The 27,900-nt window shown below is 36.6% G+C and overlaps 1 protein-coding gene across 1 annotated transcript in view; it reads right to left on the bottom strand.

Moving 5' to 3' along the window:
* The window catches only part of LOC150089449 (transmembrane protein 184B-like), a 139,352-nt gene that overhangs the window by 67,122 nt on the left and 44,330 nt on the right, over positions 1-27,900 (bottom strand). Inside the window, exon 2 of the mRNA XM_090389495.1 lies at positions 69-280. Within this exon, the coding sequence (XP_090245621.1) occupies positions 69-280 (212 nt within the window). The remainder of the gene's footprint in view (positions 1-68; positions 281-27,900) is intronic.

Raw genomic sequence — 27,900 nt, 5'->3', positions numbered from 1 at the left:
AAAAGTATATTATATTACTTTGTTACTAAAGAAAAAATATAAGGGTGTGTGTGCATGTGTGTTCTTACCTGATGGCAAGTAAGAATAAGAGCTCCCCAAACAAAAGCTCCAGAAATAACCTGAGCACTTGTGGTCTGCAAAAAGATGGGAGGAATCTCAAGAGATCCATTAAAACTGCTGCTGTTATCAAATACAATATCTTCAGTATTACCGGTACTAAGGCTTTCTGAAATTTCTGTTGCAGTAGAAGTATTAGTCATTGCTGCTGTACTATTCAGATCTACAGAGGGGAGGGAGAAAAAAAAAAAAAAAAAACTTTACTACATATAAAGAAATAAACTTTAAATATAAAATGCATATTCAATTGCAGCAACGAAAAGGGATAAAAGTTCACTAAGTGACTGTAGAAATCTCATTAGCCATGTGCTTTTCTGTTACATACTGGGTGGCAGGAATCGCCAGTGAATCACTCTGACATGTGATTTTAATAGTTAATATACTTATCTGCCAATGAAGTTGTAAAGCAACCAGTAAGAAATTTCATTTCACTGTCTGAAGCCACTAACATATTTTCTTAAAAGCTGGTGAACTCATAATATAGATTTGCCTTAAAATGAAGGAATGTTCATAGAGCTTTTAGCCAAGTTTTTGACTAAAAGCCCAATAAACATTTGCCAGAATGGTATCTCTGTTTCTCATTACTGCAAATCCAGCAGAAGTGAGAAATTGATATAGATCTAGTAAATATTGACAGTGAATGAAATATAAAGAAATCTAAAAGCCTTTTCATCCTCTCTGTGTGTGTGTGTGTGTGTGTGGGTCATTGTCTTCGGTTATTATTAAAATTTGACAGCTGTCTACCATCACTTTCTTTTTCTGAAGTTCTTATCTAACTGATTTGAATATATGTTCAGAGATTGTTAGCTGAGACACTCATTGCAAACTAAAACTATCTATTTCACTTAACTTTTGGTTGAATTTACAGTGTAGTATTCATTTTTGTATCGATGTGTTGGCTGTGGTAAGAAAATCTTGTTATTATCAGAAGTTATTATTCTCATTACTTGAAAAATTAAAATAAACAGAAATTTTAGTGGGGAAAATCACCCTGCAAATTGTTTGCAAATACCACTCAAACTAATAACACCAAAGTGATGACTAACAGGTAATTTTTGCCAATGATAGCACAATGGAAAAGCAAGTTACTGAGAGGGTTTCCACAGTTGCTTAGTGAACTTCTGCTGAAATAAAAATCCAGATAAAATTGTAAGAAAGGCATCTTTTGTTTTTTCAATATAAATACTTCACACTTCTATACTTTTTACACTTGAAGTTAAAGCTGATAATTTTTTTCAAACATCTTTCAAACAAACTATGATCTTCAAATCATTTAGTCATAACATATTACATAATAGCATCATTTGAGAAACAGGGACCAATGATCAAAATGATCAATGATATTGAAAATTTTCATAACTATTAAACCAAGTGCAAATGAATGGGAAAAGATAGATGTCAGGAATATAGGGTTGCTGGTACAATCTCTCTAATAGCAGCTAGTAGTCTGCATGACTTGTGGAACAATGCACTACAACAGAAAATATGATCCCCCTCCTCACTTTATATGTCAATTTTTTTTAATGGCTTCACAATAATGATTTTACTGTGACAATTAAAACGATGGTTTTGTGTATGATTAAACTTCATGAAAACTCTTTCCTTGTCCAGGCTTAAACTTTTGGAGAAATCTTAAGTCCAACTTCATTTGCAGCTGATGTGGGATAACAAATGCAAGGTGTTCCAGGTCATTATATATTTTGTTCAACATTTCTCAAAAATATGATACACTTAACATTTTCTATATTCAAAGTAATCCTTTATTTTGTCGAAAATAACAAAAAACTGATCTTCCCTTCAATTTTATTAATTAAACTTACATTCAATTTTTAATCCTAAACATAAATTTACAATATATTTAAACAAAGTAACACTTTTTTTTCACTCTTAAGAATTTTAGAAACTTCTTCATGAAGAAACTCACAGTTATTTTAAATGCTTTAAAATATTAATTTGTTCTTATTTCTTCTTTATTTCCCAACACTACAGTAAAACAGTTGAAAATAAATCAGAATAAAAAAAAAAGTGCATTTTTTTTATTACTTACCATTAACTTTACCCACCATTACATTTTTTTGATGCAATAATGTCTTCTATATTTATTTATTTATGTATCACCTAATTTGATTTTATCAAGGTGCAATTACCATCTATTTTATTATGTGTGCCTACCAGTGCTGTACTAGACTTCTGTCAGCCCTGAGCGAAATATGCAAATGGGCCACCTCGTAAAAATTAAAGGTGAAATTAGTAAAATTGAAAAATAAAGGAAACACTCAAAAATTATTCACATCATTACCTTATGATATTTACTTGATATAAATTTATCTATAATGTCTGATGTTTTTATATCTTTTAGTACATCTTGTTCTATTTATCTATTAGCACATTATTATTATTATTAGTAGTAGTAGTACATGCATTTATTACATTAATTAGTACATCTTGTTCTATTGACAATCCATTAATTCTTTCTTGGCTAATTGTTGCTCAGGAATATGTTTCGATCCTTTTGAGTCTTGAAAAGCTCCTCTCTCCAGTCGCAACCATAACTGGCAATGTTAATAATATCCAAAGAGAAATCGTGATGTCAGGATATAATTCAACTAAGTTTTTTTCTTCTAGAATAAATGCCAATAATTCTAAGCAAACCAATTTTTTCCTTTTAAAACATGCTGCAAAGATTGGATTTCTTGACATAACTCTTTGGCATCCAAGCCTTTGCTCCCATCTTCGCCAGTGAAAATTCCTTCAAGGTGCTGAAATTTCGTTTCCACTGCACTTTATTTCTTTATAACAAAATTTCTGTTTAACAAATTTTTTAAAGCAAACAACTAAATAAGTTATATAGAGGTCAGACTGTATGTATAACTAAAGTATTATATTCAGAAACAACCATTTTTTTATATTTAAAAGAATTAAAATATCATCAGAATACGGGGCCCCTACATTCCTGGGATCCGGGAATGTAGAGTGTCTGGTCCACCCATACATAGGTACAACATAGTTTAAGTAATGGTGTCTACCATTACTTAAACACATATAAGAGATGGCAGCATGTACTGGAGAAAATTAGGCCATTTTATATTAATGGGCATGTTTTTTGAAGCAATCTTCAAAAAAGTAAAAGTATGTATAACCTCCACCCTCACAAGAGCCTATACATAAAAAACACAGATCTATGAATCTATTCCTATAAAGTTAAACAATAAGATGAGGCTACAATGTAGACAATAATAATAAAAGCAATGTTACCAAGGTTTCTCTACTATCATTCTCTGTGATTACAAAATATATTAAAAATAAAACTAAAAATGAATGTCACACATAATATGATGGCACACATAGATAGTGACTGCACCTTGATAAAATGAAATTAAGTAATATATAAATAAAAATACAGAAGATATTACTGCATCAAAAAAAAAAAAAAAGGTATGGTGGGTTGGGTTTCATTCACTTGTTTATTAATTTGTTTTCTTGAGGAAAGAAATCAATTTAGAAATAACCATTTTTATTTTATACCTAACTCCAAACTTGTATTTCGAAATAAATTACAAGTGACCAGTGAATTTTACTGATAAAGACATAATGAAAAAGTTAAACAAATAACACTCATTCCATTGGAAGCACTCTGGAAGAAGGTTAAGATAGTAATATCACTAATATAATATATATAGGAATGGGGGGGGAGGAACCTGAAAAAAATTAATAAAAAATAATTGAAACAGCTTAAATATAACAATTCTGTGCATTACCTTTCACAGTCAACTGTCAGAAGGTACTGTACTCTCTCTAGTGACAGTGACAAAGCTTGGGCATGTGCCCTTTAGAAACAACTGTCTATGTAATCAACCTAAAGTAACTAATATTGTTTTTTAATTAAATAACATCACCCTTTAGGTGAATTCATTATCCATTAAAAACTTGAGGCACTGTTGTGGCCAGTTTGGAACTTACTGGTTTCATCATCAGACAGCCCTATAGCAACGTAGTGTCAAATGGTGAACCAATGTATCATTATCTATGAGCAGCCAAGTGGTATAATGGAAGAAAAGTTTGGATTGGAAACAACTTATATTAGGTGGATGTTAAACCCCTACAGAAAAGCTGTGTGAGGTCAATATTATAATATAATTAAGAAAAAAAGAACGGTTTCAAATGCAGGTTATTGCAATATTTTTTTTTTTTTTTTTTTTTATGAAAACCCCAAACACGAGAGGTATTAGAACCTATAGTTGTTGACATTAGACTTGAATTTCTGTAGACTGAAATTTTCAGGAAATACGTATGAAGGAAGGTTGTTTCAGAAAACGGCAGTTGAATGAATAAACGAGGAAGATCAAAAGTTGTTTCAGTGAGTTTGAAGTTGGACAGTAAATGGATGCTGGCTGGTTGGCAGTGCGTGTTCAGACTGCTTTAAAAGAGAGAGCGGGAATTATAGAAGGCAATTCAGAAGAACAGTACCCATGGAAGTATCTGTAGAAAAGGCATGCAGCAGAAACAGTACGTCTATGAGAAAGCGAGTGGAGAGACTCTGTTAGAGATGAATCATTAATTAACCTAACTGTCCTCTTCTGAATGGAATCTAGAAGCCTCAGAGAGGTTTTGGAGGCACCGCTCCAGATGTGGGAACAATATTCCATGGTAGGGCAGATTTACGATTTGTACAGAGTGAACAGCTGTTTGGAAGAAAAGTAATGGCGAGAGCGAAACAGAAAACCAAGTTTTTTTGATGCAGAGGAAGCAATATTTGTAATGTGCCTGTGTCAAGAGAGATTAGAAGTCAAGGTAATCCCCAAAAGAGATATATCATTTTGCCTAGAAATCGGAGTGTCACCAAAGATAAGCATAAGAGCAGAAGAATCCTTTTTGCGAGATATAAGACAAGACTGAGTTTTAGAAGGATTGAAATCAACTAAGTTGTTTTTGCCCCACTGGAGAATTACCTGGAGATCGGCATTTAAGGAATTGGTAGCAGACATTCAAGAAATTGAAGCTGACTGAGCAGGGCAAGGTTTCTCAAAATGGAAAGTAAAATGCAATGTGCTATCATCAGCAAAACTATGGATAGGATTTCCAGTCAATGGAAGAGGGTCATTAATATACAAGAGGAAAAGAGTGGGGGAAAGGAACTGAACCTTGGGGGAGGACACCGGCATTAGCGGAGAAGTTAGAAAACAGAGAGCCATCTACCATCACCCTCAGTGAGCGAACAGAGAGAAAACTGGATAACCAATTACAAAAAACAGTTGGCAAACCATAAGATGAAAGCTTGTTTAGAAGACCTTTATGCCAAACATGATCGAAAGCCTTTGGGATGTCAAGAGCAACTGCTTGTGTTTCACCGAACTTTTCCATTGAATTTGTCCATAAATAGGTAATATAAGCCAGAATATCACCAGTGGATCAACCCTGACGGAATCCATACTGGCAATCGTTGATCAGACGGAAGGTTTCTAGGTAGTTTAAGAGTTGTCGGTTAATTACTTTCTCCATTACTTTAGAGAGAGTAGAAGTAATTGCAATGGGACAATAATTGGATGGGAGGATTTGTCACCCTTTTTAGGAACTGGCTGGATGTGGGCAAATTTCCAAGCAGAAGGAAAAACACCTTTGGAATAAGAAAGTGAAAAAAGGCGGCAAAGAATAGGAGTAAGTTCAGGAGCACAGGTTTTGAGAACAAGTGGAGAAATACCATCAGGACCTAGAGCTTTCTTAGCATCAAGATTCATCAAAATCCTTCTGATATCTTTTTGACGGAAGACCACAGGAGGCATTGAATGAAGCGTGTTCGGAATGGTGGGAGGTGTTTTACCAAGATCATTAATACATGAGCTGGAAGAAAAATGGGATGCTAGCAGGTCAGCTTTATCCTTGGCTGAAGTGACAACAGAACCATCTGGTTTGGACAGAGGTGGGAGCAGAGATGGGCAAAAGTTGTGACCAATAGCTTTGGCAAGAGACCAGAATGCTCGACTACCATTAGGGCAAGAAGCAAATTTTCTACTCTTAGCCAGTTCAAACTCTAGTTTGGACTGATTAATAACTGCTTTACAATTGCTGCTAGCTTTTGTGTAGGCAGAAAATGAAACTGAAGAATTAGAAACAAGCCAATTACGATATGCAGTGCTCTTCTCTTGAACAGCCTTAGCACATTTATTGGAAAACCAAGGTTTAGATAAAGGACGAGATTTTAAAGTGGAGTGTGGGATAAAGGATTCCATTGCTACAAGAATAACTTCATTGACATGATCTGAGGAAATGTTGACATAAGAAGTTTTGAAAAAGTAATACGACCAAGGAAAAGAAGAAAAGAAATCTCGCATGTCATCCCATTTTGTATTCCTGTAATGCCAAACAATACGACGATGGAAACAGCCATGAGATAAAGGATCCATTGGAGAAGAGACAATCACCAAGTACTTAGAAGGGTTGTTTGGAGAAAAAGATCAAGCGTGTTGGCTGTATTGTTGGATCATCCGGTATTCTTGTAGGTAAATGAACAATCTGTGCAAGGTCATTAGTAATTTTAAAAGCCTCAGCATCTCGACCAGCTGGGTCGGTGTGACTAGAACACAGAAGCCAGCTGGAGTTGTGAACATTAAAATCACCACAGAAAATTACCTCACTGTTAGGAAAGTTGGACTGAAGAAAGTCAAGTTGCAAAGAGAGGAAGTGAAAGAGCTCCAAGTGATTAGTGGAGTTGGGAGAATGGTAGAGACAACAGATGAATTTGACACAATGAGGTAGAGAGATTTTAAGCTAGAGAATATTGAAAAGAGGAAATTCCAAATTACCAAGTCTCTGACAAGGAATATCGGAATGGACATATGCACAAATCCCACCTTTGAGGCGAAGGAATCATACAGCGAATAGTTTGGGCAACTGAGATGAGCAGTAGTTGAATCAACCGATAACTGAGGTTCTGTGAGAAAAAGTACATGGGATTTGGCACACTGAAAGTGGAAATGAACATCGATGAGATTTGAATTGAGACCACATATATTTGTGAAATGAGCTAGGAAGTGTTTGGGAGGTTTAGATCTTTTCGCAGATAAGCTTACTCTATTAGTTTCAATTCATGGCGTATTCAATAGTAAGAAAATGTGGATGGAACATGCTATATTAAGTAATGAAATTTTTGGATATGGTGTACACATGGTAAGGATATACCCAGATCCTTGATATAACGTGGCCTCGACAATGGCCCCCGCATATACACTACTCGGACTCCCTCCATTCACTATCTGGCAGAGTAGAGGTAGCATGATTATACACTAGCTGATCCGGAAGCCTCCTAGAGAGTTACCAATAGGTTCGGTCGTGTACTACTAGTGGCCGGCTGGCCTGCAAATACCGTTTTAGAGCTGTACCTACCCTCAAAATTTAAGGAAGATTGGAGCTCGCCATAATGTTCAACATAACCTCAAGAGTCATCAGTCATACTGCATGATGGAAGAGATGGGGAAGGGTTGACCAGAACTTGGCTCTGGAGACTAAACATGGGTTCACCACTTCAAGCCTCCAATAAGCAAAGTAGTGGTATTTCACCGGTTGATGAGAGTCATCTACAACCTAGTACTGTCTGGTAACACAGACGGGTGGCACTCCTCCGTGTGGTGTGGGTGCTACACCTACTTACGTTGGTTCATGCCTGGGTGGTCACCACTGTGTGCTTGTGCATGGAGGTTATAGGATTACTAACGGTCCCACCATTGTGAAGGTGCAAGCAGAGGATTTGGCTCTCACAGACCGTCCAGACTTCGCCAAAATTGGGTCCACTTGAGTGTCACCTGAATATCAGTTTCATCAGCGTTTTAGACTCCCAGGTTGAAAGTACAGCTTGTCTGGCATAACTGAGAGAATGTCTGTAACAACCTCAAGGACCAAGAATTTGAAAACAGCTTAAAAATAGTGCTTTTCTGTGTTAGTTTTTGCAGTCAGTCTGTTGTCAACCCATATTTCAGTGAACCACTGAAACATTGGCGCAATTCTCCTCAGGCTGCACATTATCACCAAATTTCAGGCATTTCAATTATGTACCTACTCTTGGAAAAATTTTTTATGCAAATACATATACACAGCAATTATTATTATGTTGAAATCTTAAAAGTGAATTAAAATTATAAATTAAAGTACAGGCCATAAGTATGACAGTGGCAACAACATTATGTTACCACTGTATTAAAGAAGAAGAGCATATATGTCAGATAGGGACTTATATTTTAAATAATGATACTTTTTTTTTATGGGTTTAAGAGTGTATGTAGTTGTGTATCATCTCTTGAAGACTCCATCAAAATAAATAAAAATAATGCCTGATTTTGGCATTACAACTATAATATTTCTATATCACTTCATTGAAGTCTCCAATTTAATTATCTAATGTACAACACTTACTGTAATGGTTACAGAATGATTGGAGAATCCAAAGTTGTAACATCATATGACTGAATAACCTAAGCAATAACTCGATAATGACTCATAATAACCTTAACTCATGCATGGTACTAAGTATTCAGGTCTTAATACTTCTCGTGCTTGGGGTTTCATAAAAAAAAAAAAAAAAGCAGAACAGCACATTATTACTTTACACTACCCTCTCATACCCACTATTTCAATGCCAAAATCCTACATTATTTATACTTACCTTCATGTAGTATTCAATATTTATCTTTCTTTAAAACTAGATAGTATGAATCAGAGCTGTAATACTCAATATGTTCTACGTTGATAATAATATTAGTAAATTAATAAGAGGAGTTTACCTCAATGTAGTACATGGAACACTTCCGTATGATACCCTCCAGAAATTAAAACGGAAAAAACGAAAAAATCGACAACTTACCGGTACATTAAAGTAAAATATAAATAATTAAATAAACAATTTAACACAATTCAAAACAATTAAAATTCAAATTAACGCAATTAAAAGAATCTAATGAAAATATTCAAAACGATTTTCCTTCCTGTCGTGATCACAGGAATGAAAATTGAATTTTCATTCCTGTGATCACGACAGGAAGGAAAATCGTTTTGAATATTTTCATTAGATTCTTTTAATTGCGTTAATTTGAATTTTAATTGTTTTGAATTGTGTTAAATTGTTTATTTAATTATTTATATTTTACTTTAATGTACCGGTAAGTTGTCGATTTTTTCGTTTTTTCCGTTTTAATTTCTGGAGGGTATCATACGGAAGTGTTCCACGTACTACATTGAGGTAAACTCCTCTTATTAATTTACTAATACTTTCTTTAAAACATAAGACTCAATCCATACATATTCTCTTTAATACAATGGTAACACATTGTAGTTGCACTTTCTCATGTTTACGGTCTATACTGTTATTTATAATTTATTTTAATTCACTTTGAACTTATGGACTTAATAATAACAACTGCTTTTCTACAAGTAAATCATACAGAAAAATTCTGCCAAGAATATGTAGATATGAAATACATGTACTATTTTCTGGAATTTAGAGAGATGTAAACCTAAATGTATACACACATTTAGTTGTTACTACGTATTTAGGTGTGATACTGCTTGAAGTAATTTTTAGAGTTATAATGGTTTTTTATTCTGATCAGTTTAGATTCATCTTATTTTTAACCCTCACACCCTAAATAGAACACATACACTTGAATGACATTGGTGAAACACTTTTTTTTGTTTTAATTATAAAACAATTTTTTGCTTTTTTATCGAATTGAAAGTGTTTTATTAATCATGATTTGCAGAATATCAAACATAAATAAACAAAATAAAAATTACAACAATAATGATAAAGAATGTTTCATCGTATTTCTTAGAATTTAAGACCAACCCCACCCCCACCTCCAAAATTGAAATGCAGATGCTGAGATAGCACCTAACAAAAACCATGTGAACATCTTGTGTTGTCTTTTTTTTTTTTTTTTATCTGTTGGTGTTTAGTTTCTGGGAAACTTGCACAAACTAAAACTCCCACTGGTGTCTCACAGATTCCACATGAGCATGGGAGATGAGGACAAGGGATAAACACTATTGCTCATCTGTTAAATGCCAAAAAAAAAATTAATTTATCATAATTCAGAGTATATCAAAGTGAGAATGGAAAATAATATATATAATCATTTAGAGAATATATATTGAGGGGAAAAGAACGTAGATTTCAGTGTACTTTCAAATTAAAAAAAAATACTTGTAACAGAAAAATTTTAAAAAAAGATGGTGTAAAAAATATTAGCAGCAGAGGGTTAACTTGTTGCTATTTTGTTAAAAAAATTATTTTTGGGTCCAGCCTAATTTTTACACCTCTATACATATTAGTTATATTACCATCTCTTCTTCCAAGTTCCTACTAAACAGACAGGTATTAAGAAATCCTTAAAACCTGATTATATCTATACTTACATTTTTCACCCTACATATATATTTGTTTAATTCTTATTAGATTACTCAAGGGTAAGGTAAAAACTATTTTTTATTCATTATTTATTTTGCCTATATTTAGCTTTGATAGCTTTTATCTTTCCTCCCCCCCCCTCCCCAAAGAGTCAATTTATGTGCCATTACATTATATGCAAAGGCATATAAACAATGCAAATATAAAATGTAATGGCACATAATGGATTTGCTTTTTCTTTGTTGTACTGCCCAAGGTAGGTAAATAGCATTCTGTAATTCCCTCACTGTATCAATTTCTTATGATTTTTCATTATTATTTTTCAATATTTTATTATTCTCAACTTTCTGACTATCTCAAGTATTTGTTTCATTATTGCTTACATTAACTTACAAATTCCTTCCTTACATATATAGGATCATCAAGAAAACATACAACAGTTTTGAGTGCCTATATTTTTTATGTACTGGTGAGTTTGGTGTCATTAAACACCTAAGACATGATTTTTTTTTTTTTTTTAAATGGCTAGTGATGCATCCTGGCAGGAAAATGTGTAAATGAGATGGAGTATACTAACAAGCAAAATGCTTGAGTGTGAAAAAGGTTTCACCAAACTGGCAGTTTTTTTTACAGTGTAATGTGAGTTTAAAGTGAGATTTGGTTCAGAAATGTTCTAACTATTCAAAACACAGGAGTGAACTGAAAGAAACATTTTTGAACAAGATGGGGGAAGACCACATAAGGCTTCATTTCTTCATTTCCTGAAGAAACATTTTGTTGCACTTATGGAAAACTAATGGATTTTTGCAAATGGTCTTGGATGCAGACGGATCACATATTAAATGTTTTGTTTGCATAATATATCCACATGTCATAGCATTTAACAATGTCAAATTCACCAATGCCAGCTCCAAGATCAGGACAAATTAGACAGATGGGCTGAAAAGTGGCAATTGAGATTTAACATTGACTGATGTGTGCCTACTGGTACTTGAGGTCAATAATACCATGAAACTATCTTACATATATTTAATATGCATTTAAAAGTATACAGACCCACCCCATCTTCATTTATACATGTTGCTACTGCTTTTATTGATTCGAAAATATGCCATGAAAGTTTATTCTATAGAACAATATTAGGTTACGTCAAGTTAGATTAGGTTCAGTTGTAAAAAAAATAAAACTTATTTTTTTAAAATAAGTTAGAACTTATTTTAGGGGTATGTGTATGTTATTTTATATATTCTATTATTGTTATTGCAGAATTAAATCAAACAAGATGAACCACATGTAGTTTGACCTGCAGTAATTTGAGTCCCGATAATGTGTAATTTCATTTCAGAAACCCTTGACATGTCAAAGAAATGTAACTGGAATGAATACATTTGTGACAGTTTTGCTTGTATGAGAGAGAGGGATGAAACTCAAACACAATGCTGTGCAACTTGCTATTTTCACAAGCCCATCTCAAACCATCAAAGCTGTCTGTAAATTTCAATGAATAGCATTGTTGTGCAGCTGCTGGACATAACTTTGAAACCCTGATGCCTATGATGACATAATTTGTTTGCAGTGAAATCATGAAGATTCTTGAATTTGCACCACTTGAGAACTCACAGAAATCCTATCACGCTGCATATGTGTATGCTAAGGAAAAGAAGCCTCATACAACAGCTGAGGAATTATTGAAATTTTGTGAACAGGAAATGTCAAAAATGTTACTGGGACCAGAAGCAAAAAAGCTTCAGGAGATTCCCTTGCCAAATGACATTATACCTTCCAGAATCCATGAGCTGAGTCAGTATATCAAACACCAAGTTAGAGAAGATATCAAAATTCCTATTAAAGTGGGTACTGAGCTAGACAAGACATCTAATCACCCACTGCTGTTTGTATTTTTAAGGTACATAGAGGAGAAATATTTGTAGAAGAATAAGAGAAATTTACCTCAATATGATACGAAGAACACTTCCATATGATACTCTCCAGAAATTAAAATGAATAAAAGATTAATGCAAAATGATTACAATTAATCTTTTATTCGTTTTAATTCTGGAGAGTATCATACGTAAGTGTTTTACATATCAAATTCGGGTAAATTTCTCTTATTCTTTTACAAATATTGATATCAACGTAGAACGTACTGAGCACCATAGATCTGTTATATACTATAAAGGAGAAAAAAAATCAGAGGAATTTTTGTTATATAACCCATTATGATTAATGATTAAATATCATGGTGTCACTCAGATATAAGTGATTCAGAACTTGAATATAGGGAGTACATTGCACAGAGAAGGGGAGCAGACAGGACAGGAGGGTTATGCTCTTAGTTTAGAAGCACATCAATTCTAAGGCAGTGCATCCAATGTATATGGCCAATGCAATATTGAGTAAGTTTAGAGTGACATAAGCATTGGGAAAACAAAAATAAGGGTAGGCGTACTGATTGTGATAAGTATAACAAACAACTACAACATAACAACATACACTGTGCTGCCACTTTATTAGGTACACCCCTGCTGTGCACACAAATGGTTTGTCCCATAACGTTGCAAGTCACATGACCACAGTTGTGGATATAAATGCAGCAGAACAACCTTTCTAGTATCAGTTAAGTGCACAAACCTAGCACAAATGGGGAAAAGGAGTGATCTAACGGACTTTGAACATGGCATCGTAGTAGGTGCAAGAAGGGCTGGACAAATCATCTCTGAAAGGGTAGTTCTCCTGAACTTTTCACGCACCACAGTTTCAAGGGTGTATTGAGAATGGTGCAATGAACAAAAACCATCCTCTCAACGGCTTGGCACATAATGGCTTTAGCTGCCATTGCGCCGTAAAACCTCCAACAACAACAACTCTCAAAGGCAACGTGGAAGAAAATCACTTGTTGATGAGAGAGGTCAGAGGCGGATGTCTAGAATTGTACAAGCAAACAGACAGGCCACAATGGCACACATGTCAGAATACAACCTTGGTGCACAGAACAAAATATCGCAACAGACCACTAGTCGCACTTTGTCGTGAATGGGCTACAACAGCCAACGGCCACATCACGTACCTTTGTTATCAATGAAGAACAAGAGAGTACGCCTCCTGTGGGCACAGCAACACCAGCATTGGACTATCGAGGATTGGAAAAGAGTTGCTTTATCTGATGAGTCGAAGTTCCTGGTGTATCATGTTGATGGAAGGCTCAGAATTTGGTGAAAACAAAATGAATCCATGGACCCGTCATGTCTGTCGACTACTGTGCAAGGTGGTGGGGGGGGCAGTGTTATGGTGTGTGGAATGTTTTCTTGGCACACACTGGGTCCATCGATACCCATAGATTCACGTCTGAATGCTAGACCATACCTAAACATTGTTGTTGACCAAGTGCATCCGTTCATGTTGACAGTTTATCATTAGTCAGATGATTACTTCCAGCAGGATAATGTCCCAGTGCACAAAGCCCAAATCACTATGGAATGGTTCCAGGAACACGACAATGACTTTTCTTTGCTGCAGTGGCCCACTCAGTCCACGGATCTCAATCCTATTGAACACCTTTGGGATGAGCTGGAAAGGGCTGTTCGCTGCAAGCCTACACCTCCACTGAATCTCAAGGAAGTGCATGACACACTCGTGTCTGCATGGTACTCCATTCCTGCACAACATTTTCAGCATCTTGTTCAATCCACGCCTAGACAAATTCAGGATGTTTTGAAGGCTAAAGGAGGATCGACATGCTACTAGGTAGGTGTACCTAATAAAGTGGCAGCACAGTGTATATAGATATAATGAAACAACAACATATTATAGAATGGGCCAGTAAATCAGAATGTCTTATAATGAAGGAATTTTAACTTTCCAGATATTAACTAGAATTTGAGGGTTCATCACTCATACAGTAGCAAGACTTTTGTGGATTTATTTGATGATTGCTTTCTACAGCAGCAAGTTAGAGCAGCAAAAAAAAGAAACAAAACTTTATCTGATTATAAGCAGCGATTCTTCATGCATTAATAATCTGCAGGTACTAGACCTACTGGATGGCAGTAATCACAGCGTACTGCTGTAAGCTTTACTTAAAGACAACTGCTGTCAAGGGTAAAGGAAAGGGCTTTTGCTTTCTAAAAGGTGACTACAGTGATCTCAGACAGTTTTTAAATTCTATGCAGTGGAACCAACTGATGACATTACCAACAGAAAATTCTAAATGGGAAACATTTGGGGAAGTAATCATAGGAGCTACTAGGCTTTTCATACCAACTAAGAAATACAGTTCAAGGCTTAGACCTAAATGGATGTCAGACGAACTAATGAAACTTGAGGCAGAGAGAAGTAAAATGCATGGGATGATTATAAATTATGAGGTGATACAGAAGCCTAAGTTATGTATAATTAGTCTGCAATCAAGTCAAAAAGTAAGTTAGGCAAGCTAAGGCAGATTACAAGATGTCTCCGGCCAAGAAATAATAATACACACAATGGCCAAAAAAATACAAACCTTTGTATAAGACAGTTACAGACAGAAGAAATGCAAATTATGCAAATAGATACAAAGAAACCTGTGATGTGGGGTGATGATGTGTTGCCTTGTTAAGTATAAAGACTGTACCAGGTACACATTTAGCAAGAAATATGATTCATGGAACAAAAGACATAACTGGTTTCTCAAAAGCATCCATCTCAATAGTTTTTAATGACTGGAAAGCAAGCATTTCTTCCACATCTCAAAGGCACAAATGTGACAGAAAAATAATACTTCAAGAGTGAAGCCATCCTACTCTAAGGATTTTTTTTTTTTTTTTTTTGATTTGGTAGTTGTTTGCGCATCGGCTTCTGTGGCCATATTGCACCTCCCAAGGTTTTTGCAGTACTTTGATCCAAGCCCGAGGCAGGAATCGAACCCGCGACCTTTGGGTTGCCGGGCAGGTACTTTACCCACTCGGCTAGCCCGGTCGGCTCTACTCTAAGGAGAACCGTAATGGAAACATATGGCACCCAGTGGACTGTCCCCAGTTGACTGCCTATTAAGAAGCCACTTGTTTCCTAGAAAAACAGAAGAATCCTATTGAAGTGGTGCTGAGAATGTCATGATTGTACAGTGGAACACTAGAATAAAGTTGTGTGGTTGGACAAATCACAATGCACATTGTTTTGCACTGATGGTAGGCAGAAAGTGTGTGATAAGAACCTCACAAATCAATGAACTCTGCTTGCCTTGTTAAGATAACCCAAGCATTTGGAGGTGATATCATGGTATGGGGAATATTTTTTTGGCACAGACTGGGTCCACTGATACTGGTAGAAGATGAAATGTCATCCAGGGAGTATCTGAATTTCATTATCAGACCTATTGCACCCTATTCCGAAGGTGCTGTCCACTTTATGGATGACAATGCAACAGCGCATTGTGCCAGAATCAAGCAAGAATGGTTTAGAGAATATGACACAGATTTCCACCATCTTCCCTGGCTCCACATTCACCTGATCTCAATCCTATTTTGAATAAGTGGAATATGCTGGAGGGAGCTAATCGGCAACAAAGTCCTCTTCCATCACTTCTGTCATAGCTGTGTGATATTCTGCTAGAAGAATGGTTTGGAGAATATGACACAGATTTCCACCATCTTCCCTGGCCCCACATTCACCTGATCTCAATCCTATTGAGAATAAGTGGAATATGCTGGAGGGAGCTAATCGGCAACGAAGTCCTCTTCCATCACTTCTGTCATAGCTGTGTGATATTCTGCTAGAAGAATGGTTACAATTAGATCAAAATGCACTAATACACCTCCTTATAGAATCCATGCCATGGATTCTATAAGGAGGTGTTAGATTATTAACTGTTATTCGACACAAAGGTGACCCAATTCAATACTGAATAAAGGTTTGTATTTTTAAAGCATAAGATAATGCCTAGCAGGTGTGTGTGTTATGAGGGTTTATCGGCGCATAAGCTGCTGTGGCTATAATGCACCTATTCACATGAAAATGCTAAAAACAAAATTTAAGCATAGCTAAAAACATAATTTAGGCATAACAGCTGCCTAGCAGGTGTGAATCACTCTGCACCAATGGTGCCCCTGCTATACTAGGAAAAAATTCAGGATTTAGTATTAGCAATCGGTAGCAGCAAATGATGCAAAGAAGCAAATCTGATAGCAAGCTTCCTTGCATTTGTAAAAACAGTTTCTCCTGTTAATATGAACAGACCACACTAAGAAAAATTCTATCCCATGAGTCTTGCACAGTCTCTCCAGGGTGGGTCAAACTGACTGACAAGACTCTCATCATTTACTGATCCCCACCTGTACATTTCTGCTAATTTTTAATATTATCATACAGAAATGAATTATTATTCATCTTATATCTTTTTAGTTAAAATACTGGAAAGCTGTGAATAACTAGAATTGCATTTAGGCTCACATTTACACTTTCTGATTGGCATGATCCGGAAAAAAATTAATATTCATACATATTTCACTAGTTAAAATATCAGGCAGCTGTAATTAAATGAGATTAACATATTACACTCATAAAAAATAAGAAAAAGTTAATCCTTTTTCTATTTTTTACAAGCGTAATATGGAAAATAACAGTGGCCAATAAAAACTTTTTTTTTTACACCTCCACACAAAACTTGAAGATTCTAAAGGAAAGTGATCCACTGATTCCAGCAATACCAAAATTATATCTCTATCACATCTCCATTGAAAGATATACTGGAATTTCAGTAACTTAAATGAACCAATTTCAAATATCACACATATATGCTATCTTAAAACTAAGTCTTATTTGGTTTAAAATATTTCAATAAAATACATAATGTACTACATCCAATCTAATTCCTTATAGAAACCTTGGCAAATTAGGGCAATTTCTATGCTACACTGCATATATTAAAATTAGCATTAGTTGAGACATGTGATGCAAGAAAGCAAGCTTATATAGTATCAGCTAAAAAAAAAAAAAAAACACATTCCCATTTCACCCATCCAGTCACTCCAAATGTTTGTCTAGTTCAGCCTTAAATTTATTTATTTATCCTATCAACTTCCACAACAGATGGAAGTCTGTTCCAGCAATTAACTACCTGCTGGCTAAAGACAAACTTCCACACAGCTATTCTACAACTGTCTTTCCTATTTTTGAATCTATGCCCCCTCAGGTTCTTAATCTGAGCAAGCAGAAGTATTCCATCAGCCTTGAACCTGCTCAAAACATTCAAGTCCTTATACACCTCAATCAGATCACCTCATAGGCGCATAGTCTCCAGATGCTGCAACTTGCAGAACTTAAACTTCTCTTGGTAAGAGCACCCCTTTGTTCCTCTCACCAATCTTGTTTCCCTTCTCTGTACTCATTCTAGCAACCCCACATCCTTCCTAAAATAAGGCCTCCACATCTGTATGCAGTACTCAAGGCGTAGCCTGACCATTGCCTTATACAAGGGAATAATCACCTCCTTGTCTCTGCTAGCAAAATTCCTATATATCATTGACACAACTCCATGCCCTGCTCTGGCAGCCAGTCTGCACTGCTCAGAGAATTTCATATCTGACTGCACAATTACCCCCAGGTCTTTTTCATTCTCCACCTCCCTCAGTGTGGTACCGCACAGTTGGTACATTCTCTTGGGTTACTTCTACCCATATGCAGTACTTTGTATTTGTCAATGTTAAACTTTAGTTGCCACTTCTCAATCCATCTACCTATCCTTTCTAGATCCTGTTGCAGTAGCATACTGTCTTTACTAACTCTGCCAACCTTTGTATCATCTACAAACTTCGACATTAAGCCTGATATACCTTCATCGATATGACTGATAAATACACAAAACAACAATGGGGCCAGCACCGAACCCTGGGGGGCTACACTAATAAACATTAATCCACGTAGAGCAGTGTCCATTTATTACCACTCTCTCCACCTCCCACTCAACCATCCCTTTATCCATTGCAGCAACTGGCCCTTAATGCCTTACTATTACAATTTGTAAAGCAGTCTTCCACGTGCAACAGTATCAAAAGCTTTCCTGAGATCCAAGTACATGATATCAAAATTATTTTTTGCATCCAGTTTTTTTGTGATACATTGTAGTATCCAATGAAATTGGTCAGACAAGACTTCCCCTTAACAAACCCATGCTGTATCGGAACTATTACTGCTGTCTCGTTTAGGTGATACTGCATCACCTAAACAAGAACACCCAGAACAGAAATTAAACTAACAGGTCTATAATTATTTGTGTCATCCTTTGAACACCCCTTTGTGAATTAGGGAAACATTTGCACATCTCCAGTCCATGGGGACTTCCTCTGAATCTAAAGATGCTCTCATAATTATGGTTCAGGATTTGCTAACTTCCCTCGCTGCCTCCTTCACAATATAACTGGATAGATTCCATCCACCCCAGGTGCCTTTTTTTTATGCGTAACTTCAACAATTTCTCCTCCACTTTGCTCTCCGTTATTAAAAAATCATTTAGCTCCCTGTTAGAGTTTAGTAAATTTCTGTCCTCTCGTTCCTTACAGAATTCCTCATGTGTGAATGTAGATGCAAAATACTCATTCAATTTGTCAGCTATCTGAGCAGGATCATCAACAGTCAAACTACCAACATCAAGTGGACCAATCTGATTCATCCCCTTCCTTCTAAAGTTTACATAACCCCAGGGGCTCACATCCGGTGAGTATGGGCTTGGCATACCCAGGGTCCTGAGCTGAATATCATCATTCTTCTCTTTCTTGGTGATTCCTTTCTACTTCTCTCTCTCTCTCTCTCTCTCTCTCTCTCTCTCTCTCTCTCTCTCTCTCTCTCTCTCTCTCTCTCTCTCTCAGGGTAATTCAGAATTTTTTTTTTTGGCTGGTGCAGCATAAGCCTCAGGCTTCCTTGCACCATATGGGTAATAATAATAATAATAAGTAAAGAAGTCTTTGTTGTTTTTCTTTGCATCCTTAGCCAAGGATTTCTCGTAATCAGCCTTTGCTTGCCTAACCTCCTTTGTGACTTGATTACAGGCTAGCTTATATCTGCCATAGGCTTCTGTGTAACCTGATAATTTATATGCACACATTTTTCTTCCCTGCCATGAGCCTCATTAGTTCATCTGACATCCATTTAGGTCTAAATCTTGAACAGTATTTCTTAGTTGGTATGAAAAGCCTAGTAGCTTCCAAGATTAATTCCTTGAAGGAATTAATCTTGGAAGCTACTAGGAACAGCAAATTCCCATTTAGAATTCGCTGTTTTAAACATCATCAGTTGATGCGGCATTGGTTCGGATTATTGAAGTTGTACTGTAGTTTGATTTCATCTTGCTAGTTATGTTAGTTTGTTCTGGACTTGCTACAGGATTGGATGCATTATTTTAGTAGTATGCTGCAAGGATTGCACTGAGGTATTTTGTGAAGATGATACTATTTAGTAGGGATGAAAACTTTGTCTGATCAATGGCCAGTTTTATGGCAGGAAGCTCAGCAGTATAGTTACTGGATTCTATTAGTACTTGGTGTGAAAGAAATATAAGGAAACATCCACAGCACTAACCCTGTCTTCCATTTTGGAGCCACCCATGTTTATATATACATATAAATGTATATGAAATTTGGAAATTGTGCTGTATAGGCAACAGTGTTAAAATTGTTCATAGAGTTTTTCCCGCATTCAGGGAAGTGAAGGTCACAAATTGGAAGCATTACATTCAAAGGTAGAGCTAGAGGTCTGGGCAGGATTGCTATTCTTTCTAAGCTTAAGTTATGATTTAGGAGTAATGCTTGTATGCACATGCCTGAGTCTGATAACAGCTGGGCATGTTTTGCATAGGTTTGTCACGATGGGTGGTCAAGAATAGATTTTACTTTGGCTGCACAATATAGCAATAAGTTTTAGTATTAGAATTAACAATGGCAGATGATGCAAGAAAGCAGACTTATACAGCATCAGCCAAAAAAAACCCCCTTCTCATTTCACCTATCTATCTCCTCCAACAGTTTGTCTAGTTCTTCCTAGAATTTATTCAAGCTATCCACTTCCACAACATCACATGAAATTTGTTTCAGCAATCAACCACTGGCTGCCTAAAAATAAACATTCACACATTTATTCTGCAACAATTCCTACTCAATTTGAATTTATGCCCCTCATGTACAAAGTCTGAGCAAGAGGAAGAATCCCATCAGCATTTAGCTTGCTCGCTCCATTCAAAGCTCTAACACCTTGAAGGATCCTAGTCAAACAGACAATGCAATCTGCAAAAACTGTAGCCTTTCTTGGTAAAAAGCACCCCGTTGTAGTGTTCAACAATCTCATCATCCTTCTCTGAACCTACCCCAGAAGCTCTACATTCTTCCTAAATATGAGGCCTCCAGACCTGTATGCAGTACTCAATATGTGGCTCGATCTTATACAATGGAATAATCACCTCCATATCCCTGATAGCAAAATTCCTGTATACCATTAACAAAACTCCATGTGCTGTCCTGGCAGCCTATCTGCACTGCTCAAGGAACTTCACATCTGACTGCACAATTATCCTCGCGTCTTTTTTTTTTTTTGTTCTTTTTTTTCCATGACCCTGCGTGTAATACCACACAGTTGGTATGTTAATCTGGGATTACTGCTACCCATATGCAGTATTTTACATTTCTCAAAGTTAAACCCAGTTGCCCTTTCTGAGCCCAATTACATAATTTTTATAGATCCAGTTGCGGTAGCATACCATCATTACTGTCATTAACCACCCTGCCAATCTTCGTATCATCTGTAAACTTAGATATTAAGCCTGATAAATTTTCATCGATATCATTAATAAATACAGAAAATAACATGGGCCCAGTGCTGAACCCTGGAAGACTTCACTGATAACATTAATCCACAAAGAGCAGTGTCCATTAATAATAACTCACTGCCTTCTCATACTCAACCATCCCTTTATCCATAGCAGTAAATTTCCTTAATGCCACACTGCTCCAATTTATACAGCAGTCTTATTTTATGTGCAACAGTAACAAAAGCTTTCCTGAAATCCAAGAATATGATATCAAAATTATTTTTTGCATCCAGTTCCTTTGTGACTACATCATAGTATCCAACAAATTGGTCATACAAGGTCACACCTCTTGACAAACCCATGCTGTGACAAGTATAACTACCCTCTAGATGGACCTGCATTGCTTCTTTAACCAGTAATCCATTATTTTCCTTGGCACAGAGCCTAAGCTAACAGGTCTTTAAATACTCATGTCATGCTCTGATCTGCCTTGGTAAATTGGGGATACATCTTCAGTCACGAGTAGTTTGCCTGAATCTAAGGATGCTAAATATGCTCTCATAATAATGGCTCAAGGGTTTGCTTACCTCCTTTGCTTTCCCCTTAATATAATTGAATAGATCCCATCATTCTAGGTAACTTCCTTACATTAGCTTACATTTAATTTTTAGCATTAGCAGAGGCATTTGATGCAAGAAAGCAAGCTTATGCAGCATCAGCCAAAAAAAAAAAAAAAAAAAGAAACCACTTCCACTTCACCCCTCTGTTTGTTCAAAATACCTGTCCAGCTGAGCCTTAAACTTATTTAGGCTATCAACTTCCACGACAAGGGATGGAAGTCTGTTCCACCAACCAACCACTAGCTGGCTAAAGGCAAATTTCCGCACGTCTTTCCTACATCTATCTTTCCTCAATTTGAATTTATGCCCTCTCAGGTGATTATTCTGAGCGAGAGGAAGAATCCCATCAGAACTGAGCATGCTCAAACCATTCAATGCTTTATACACCTCTATCAGATCACCTTGCTCGTGCCTAGTCTCCAGACACTGTAATTTGCAAAACTTAAGCCTTTCTTCGTAAGAGCACCCCTTTGTTCCATTCTAATCTTCACTAATCTTGTTGCCCTTCTCTGTACTCGTTCCAGCAGCTCTACATCCTTCTTGAAATGAGGCCTCCAGACCTGTATACAGTACTCTAGGGGTGGCCTCACCATTGCCTTATACAAGGGAATAATCACCTCCTTATCCCTGCTAGAAAAATTACTTTACATTTGTCAATATTAAACTTCATTTGCCACCTCTCAGCCCATCTGCTCAACCTTTCCAGATCCTGTTGCAGTAGCATAGTGTCAGTAGTGTCCCTGACAACCCTGCCAACCTTTGTATCGTCTGCAAACTTCAACATTAAGCTTGATATACCATCGTCAATATCATTTAGAATACAGAAAACAATAATGGCCCCAACACTGAGCCCTGAGGGACTTCACTAATAACATTAGTCCACGACGAGCAGTGTCCATTGATTACCACTCTGTCTTCTCCCCCTCAGCCACCCCTTTATCCACAGCAGCAATTTGCCTCCAATGTCACACTGCTCCAATTTGTGCAGCAGTCTTCCATGTGCAACAGTATCAAAAGCCTTTCTAAGATCCAAGTATATAATATCAAAGTTATTCCCTACATCCAGTTCCTTTGTGACTGCATCATAGTATCCAATCAAATTGGTCAGGCAAGACTTCCCCTTAACAAAACCATGCTGTGTCCGAGCTATAACTGAAGTCTTGTCTAAATGATCCTCCAGTGCTACTTTAACTAGTGCCTCCATTAATTTTCCTGGAACAGAAGTTAAACTCACAGGTCTATAATTACTTGTGTCAGCCTTTGATCCTCCTTTGTGAATTGGGGTCACATTTGCACATCTCCAGTCTGTGGGTACCTCCCCTGAGTCCAAGGAAGCTCTCATAATTATGGCTAAGGGTTTGCTTACTTCCTCTGCTGCCTCCTTTAATATAACTGGATAGATCCCATCCACCCCGGGTGCCTTTCTTGTGTTTATCTTCAACAATTTCTCCTCCACTTTACTCTCAGTTATTACAAGATTCTCTAGCTTACTGCTAGAGTTGAATACACCTCTGGCTTTCCCCTCGCTAAATAACTCCTCATGTGTGAATGTCGATGCAAAATATTCATTTAGTTTGTTAGCTACCTGAGCAGGATCATCAACAGTTGACCCATCGATATCAAGTGGTCCAATCTGATTCATCCCCTTCCTTCTAGAGTTTACATAAGTAAAGAACTCTTTGCTGTTTTTCTTTGCATCCCTTGCCAAAGATTTCTCGTAATCTGCCTTCGCCTGCCTAACCTCCTTTGTAACTTGGTTACAGATCAACTTGTATCTATCATAGGCTTCTGTGTCATGTGTTAATTTGTATGTATCCCATGCATGTTTCTTCTCTGCCATATGCCTCATCAGTTCATCTGACATCCATTTAGGCCTAAACCTTGAACAATATTTCTTAGTTGGTATGTAAAGCCTAGTAGCTTCCAAGATAAGTTCTTTGAATGCTTCCCATTTTGCATTTGCTGTTGGTAACATCATCAGCTGGTCCCACTGTATAGAATTTAAATACTGTCGCAGTCCATCGTAGTCACCGTTACAAAAGCAATAACCCTTCCCTTTACCCCTAATGGTAGTTACCTCTTTGAGTAAATCCCACTTCAGCACACTGTGATCACTGCCACGTAGTGGTTCATTTATCTGCAGATTCTTAATGCATGAAGAATCACTGCTGATAATCAAATCAAGAGTATCCTTCCCTCTAGTTGCCTCCCGAACATGCTGATGTAGAAAACAATCATCCAATAAATCCACAAAAGCCTTGCTAGTGTGTGAGTGACCAGCCCCCAAATTCCAGTCAATATCTGGGAAATTAAAATCTCCCATTATAAGACTCTCTGATTTACTGGCCCACTCTATTTCCCTGTACAGTCTATTTCCCTGTACAGTTTCTTATTATACTCATCAGAGTCATTAGGCCTATAGCACACTGCTACTCTCAATTTTGATCTCCCAATGCTTATGTCACACCAAACTGACTCTACACTGCACTGTCCAGCGATGTCCACTGGCTTCACTTCCTTGGATTTTATGTATTTCTTAACTAATAGCATAACCCCTCCTCCCTTCCTATCCAGTCTATCCTTTCTGTAGACGTTGTACTCCCCAAATTCCAGTTCTGCATCCCTTATATCTGTGTGACACCACGTCTCTGATATCCCAACAATATCTGCCTTTGATGTTTTGAGCAATACCTCAAATTCATCAAATTTATTTACTAGAGCAAACTTCAGCAATTTCTCTTCCAATTTCCTCACAGTTATTACAAAATCATTTAGATCACTGGCAGAGATAAACTTCTGGCATCCACTACCATAAAGAATTCCTCATATGTGGATGTAGATTCAAAATACTTATTCAGCTTGTCAGCAACCCGAATAGGATCATCAACAGTCGAAACATCAATATAAAGTGGAGCTATGTGTTTCATCTCCTTCCTTCTAGAGATTACATGTCTTTACTATTTATTTTTCTTTGCACCTATACCAATGATTTCTCATAATCTGCCTTACCTTGCATTACACTCTTTGTAACTTGACTGCAGACTAGTTTTATATACCATAGGCTTCTGTATCAGCTGATAATTTATATGCATCCCAGGAATTTTTCTTCTCTGGGACAAATCTCATTAGATCATCTGACATCCATTTAGGTCCAAGACTTGGACCTAAATGGATGTCAGATCAAGAGTATTACTCTCCCTTGCTGCTGCTGTAGAAAACAGTCTTCTGATAAATCCCCAAAAGTCTTGTTAGTGTGTGAATGACTAACCCACAAGTTCCAGACAATATCTGGAAAGTTAAAATCCGCCATTATAAGACATCCTGATTTACTGGCCCACTCTTTATTTCTCCGTACAGTTGTTCATTCTACTCATCAGAATCATTAGGCCTATAACACACTGCTACTCTGATTTTTGCTTTCCCAGTGCTTGGCATACCAAACTGATTCAACATTCCAATGGCCACCCATATCAATTGGATGAGATGCCTTAGATTTTATGTGATTCTTAACTAAACTTTTTCTTTTAAAGAAAACCTCAAACACAAGAGGTATTAAAACCAATATTACTTAGTACCATACACGAGTTAAAGATTGAGAAGATGCTTGTTGACATTAGACTCAAACTTCTGTAGATTGTAATTTTCAGGAAATACAAATGAAGGAAGGTTGTGCCAGGAAACACAAGTTTAATGAATAAATGAAGAAGAAAAGTTGGTTCTGTGGGTTTGAAGTTGGACACTAAAAGGATGTTGACTGGTTGTGGCACATGTTCAAACTGCTTTGAAAGAGGGAGTAGGAAATATAGTAGTAGTGGCAAATGATACAAGAAAGCAAGCTTATATAGCATCAGCCAAAAAAAATCAATAAATAAAAATAAAAATCACACTTCACCCATCCATACCTGCCAAGAATTTGTCTAGTTCTTCCTTGCATTTATTCAACCCACCCACTTCCAAAATACCAGATGGAAGCCTGTTCCAACAATCAACCACTCGCTGGCTAAAAGAAAACTTCCACACATCTATCCTACCTCTTTCCTCATCTTGAATTTGTGTATGTAGTCTCAGCAAGAGGGAGAATGCCATCAACATTTAGCTTGTGGGGGGGTTTAATGTGTTGTATTTATATATTTATATTATATTATTTTTATGATTTATTCCCCTTTTTATTACTCCCCTTTATAATATCTCCCCACTTGCGCATCTGACTATTCAACTTCACAGAAGACTTCAGGTTTTGGGGGGGAAACTTCTAGATGTATTTTATTCCTTTCGGATGGGCTTGTGTCCAGTACAACAAATAATTATACAACTGTTATACAAAAAAAACAAGTTTATTATGCATATTTACAGTTAAATCATAACAAATCTCATTAAGAATAGAATTTCACTGTTTCAACACCAAGGTACTTACAACATATCCAGTCTCTTCCTATCTAACAGGCTCCTTTACAGACTTGACCCCTTTTTTATCTCACCTTTCTCATTACACATACACAGGTTAAATAGTTACACTCTTTATATGCTCACCTTATTTCTGCTCCTATTACAACACAATCAAATCATACCTCATAGGTGTCAATAACATTTTTTATCATTAAAGTTAAACATATAATTAATCATATTACTTTTATGTATCATCATAATTACCAATTTATTCTTTAATTCCCTATTCCTCTTTCTTATATATTTCTTTAACCATTATCAGTTACAGAACTTGATCACCAAAATTGAATATTACATTCAAACACACCTTTAAGGGTTGGCAATATACATAAATTTTATCTCCACACATTTAATATTTCTATTTTTACTACAATTCCTTCCGTTAACTTTCTCATCTACATTACTATCCTCCTTATTCCAAATTACTGCCTGAACCAACCATAATTGCCTTAGAGTAGATTTTACTCCTATTTGGTTCACCCATCTAATCTTATCTTTATCATTAAATTCCCCAATTATCGCACTACAGTCCTTTCTCTAGCAGTTAACTTACAGTATTCTCAAATTAACTTTCACTTACTTAATTTCTGTGATCAGGTGTCTTCATAAGGGCCTTCTATCCTATCCTTATCCAGAGCTGCTATCTTCTGCTATCCAGGGCAACATCTTACAGCTTCCAGGGCAACATCTTACAGCTTCCAGGGCATCATCATATGGCATTCGCAACTGCTACTCCGCTTTCAGGATCTGCTACTTTTCCTGTCAGGACGGCTACCTTTCAAGACTATATCAGGATATTATCGCCTTTCTTGGTGGACTGGGTGTTCTAAGGGAATCTTCTTCTCTCATTCTCACTGTTTGCAGAACTTCCTTTTACTACCCCTTTCCAGTTCATCTCCTAATTTCTCACTCACTACATTACTGATAACCCCACTTCAACCTTTTTCGTCGGCTATTTCTTCATCATCTTTCAAGCAACTCTACCCGACTCACCCTTTCACTAGCACCGCTCAAAAAATTCTCCCCTCTCCTTCTCTTCCTTTTTTCACTCTCTCTCCCCTTGTGTCCATATCCATCCACAATTTTCTCCCCGGAGTTTTCTACGCCCCCCCAGTGTTTTCTTCCAATCACTCTTTCTTTTTCATTTTTTCTTTCTTTTCATTTGTTGGAAGGCCTAATTCAGCCTGCCCCCTAGTAGCACGTGATTCTCTATACCCCTTTCTTTACAACCTGTTGACATCCGTTGTGTCCTTTGATGTCGGCCGAATATTCCAAAACAACTCTTCCTGTCTCATAACAGCTTGTCTCTATAGCACTCAAAAAAAAAACCACAAATTGTGACACTGGATACATAGCGTCTATTTTTAGAAACTAGTGTGTGTTGTTCAGAATACGTTTCCGGTGTGTGACCCCTCATAAACCTTAAGTTGTTTTTGTAGCGCCGGACCCCCTGCTGGGTTTGTCATAGTATCCTCCATCAGTTCCCTGTTTTAATGGAAGTAAAGCTAATGGCTCTGTTTCCGTTCCTACTACCTTTTAATTTTTTTACCTCCTAC

This window comes from Mastigoproctus giganteus, chromosome 2 (assembly GCF_048544385.1).
Source record: "Mastigoproctus giganteus isolate SK-2022 chromosome 2, ASM4854438v1, whole genome shotgun sequence".
Taxonomy (NCBI): Eukaryota; Metazoa; Arthropoda; class Arachnida; order Uropygi; family Thelyphonidae; genus Mastigoproctus; species Mastigoproctus giganteus.
This window is presented reverse-complemented; position numbering and strand designations above follow the sequence as displayed.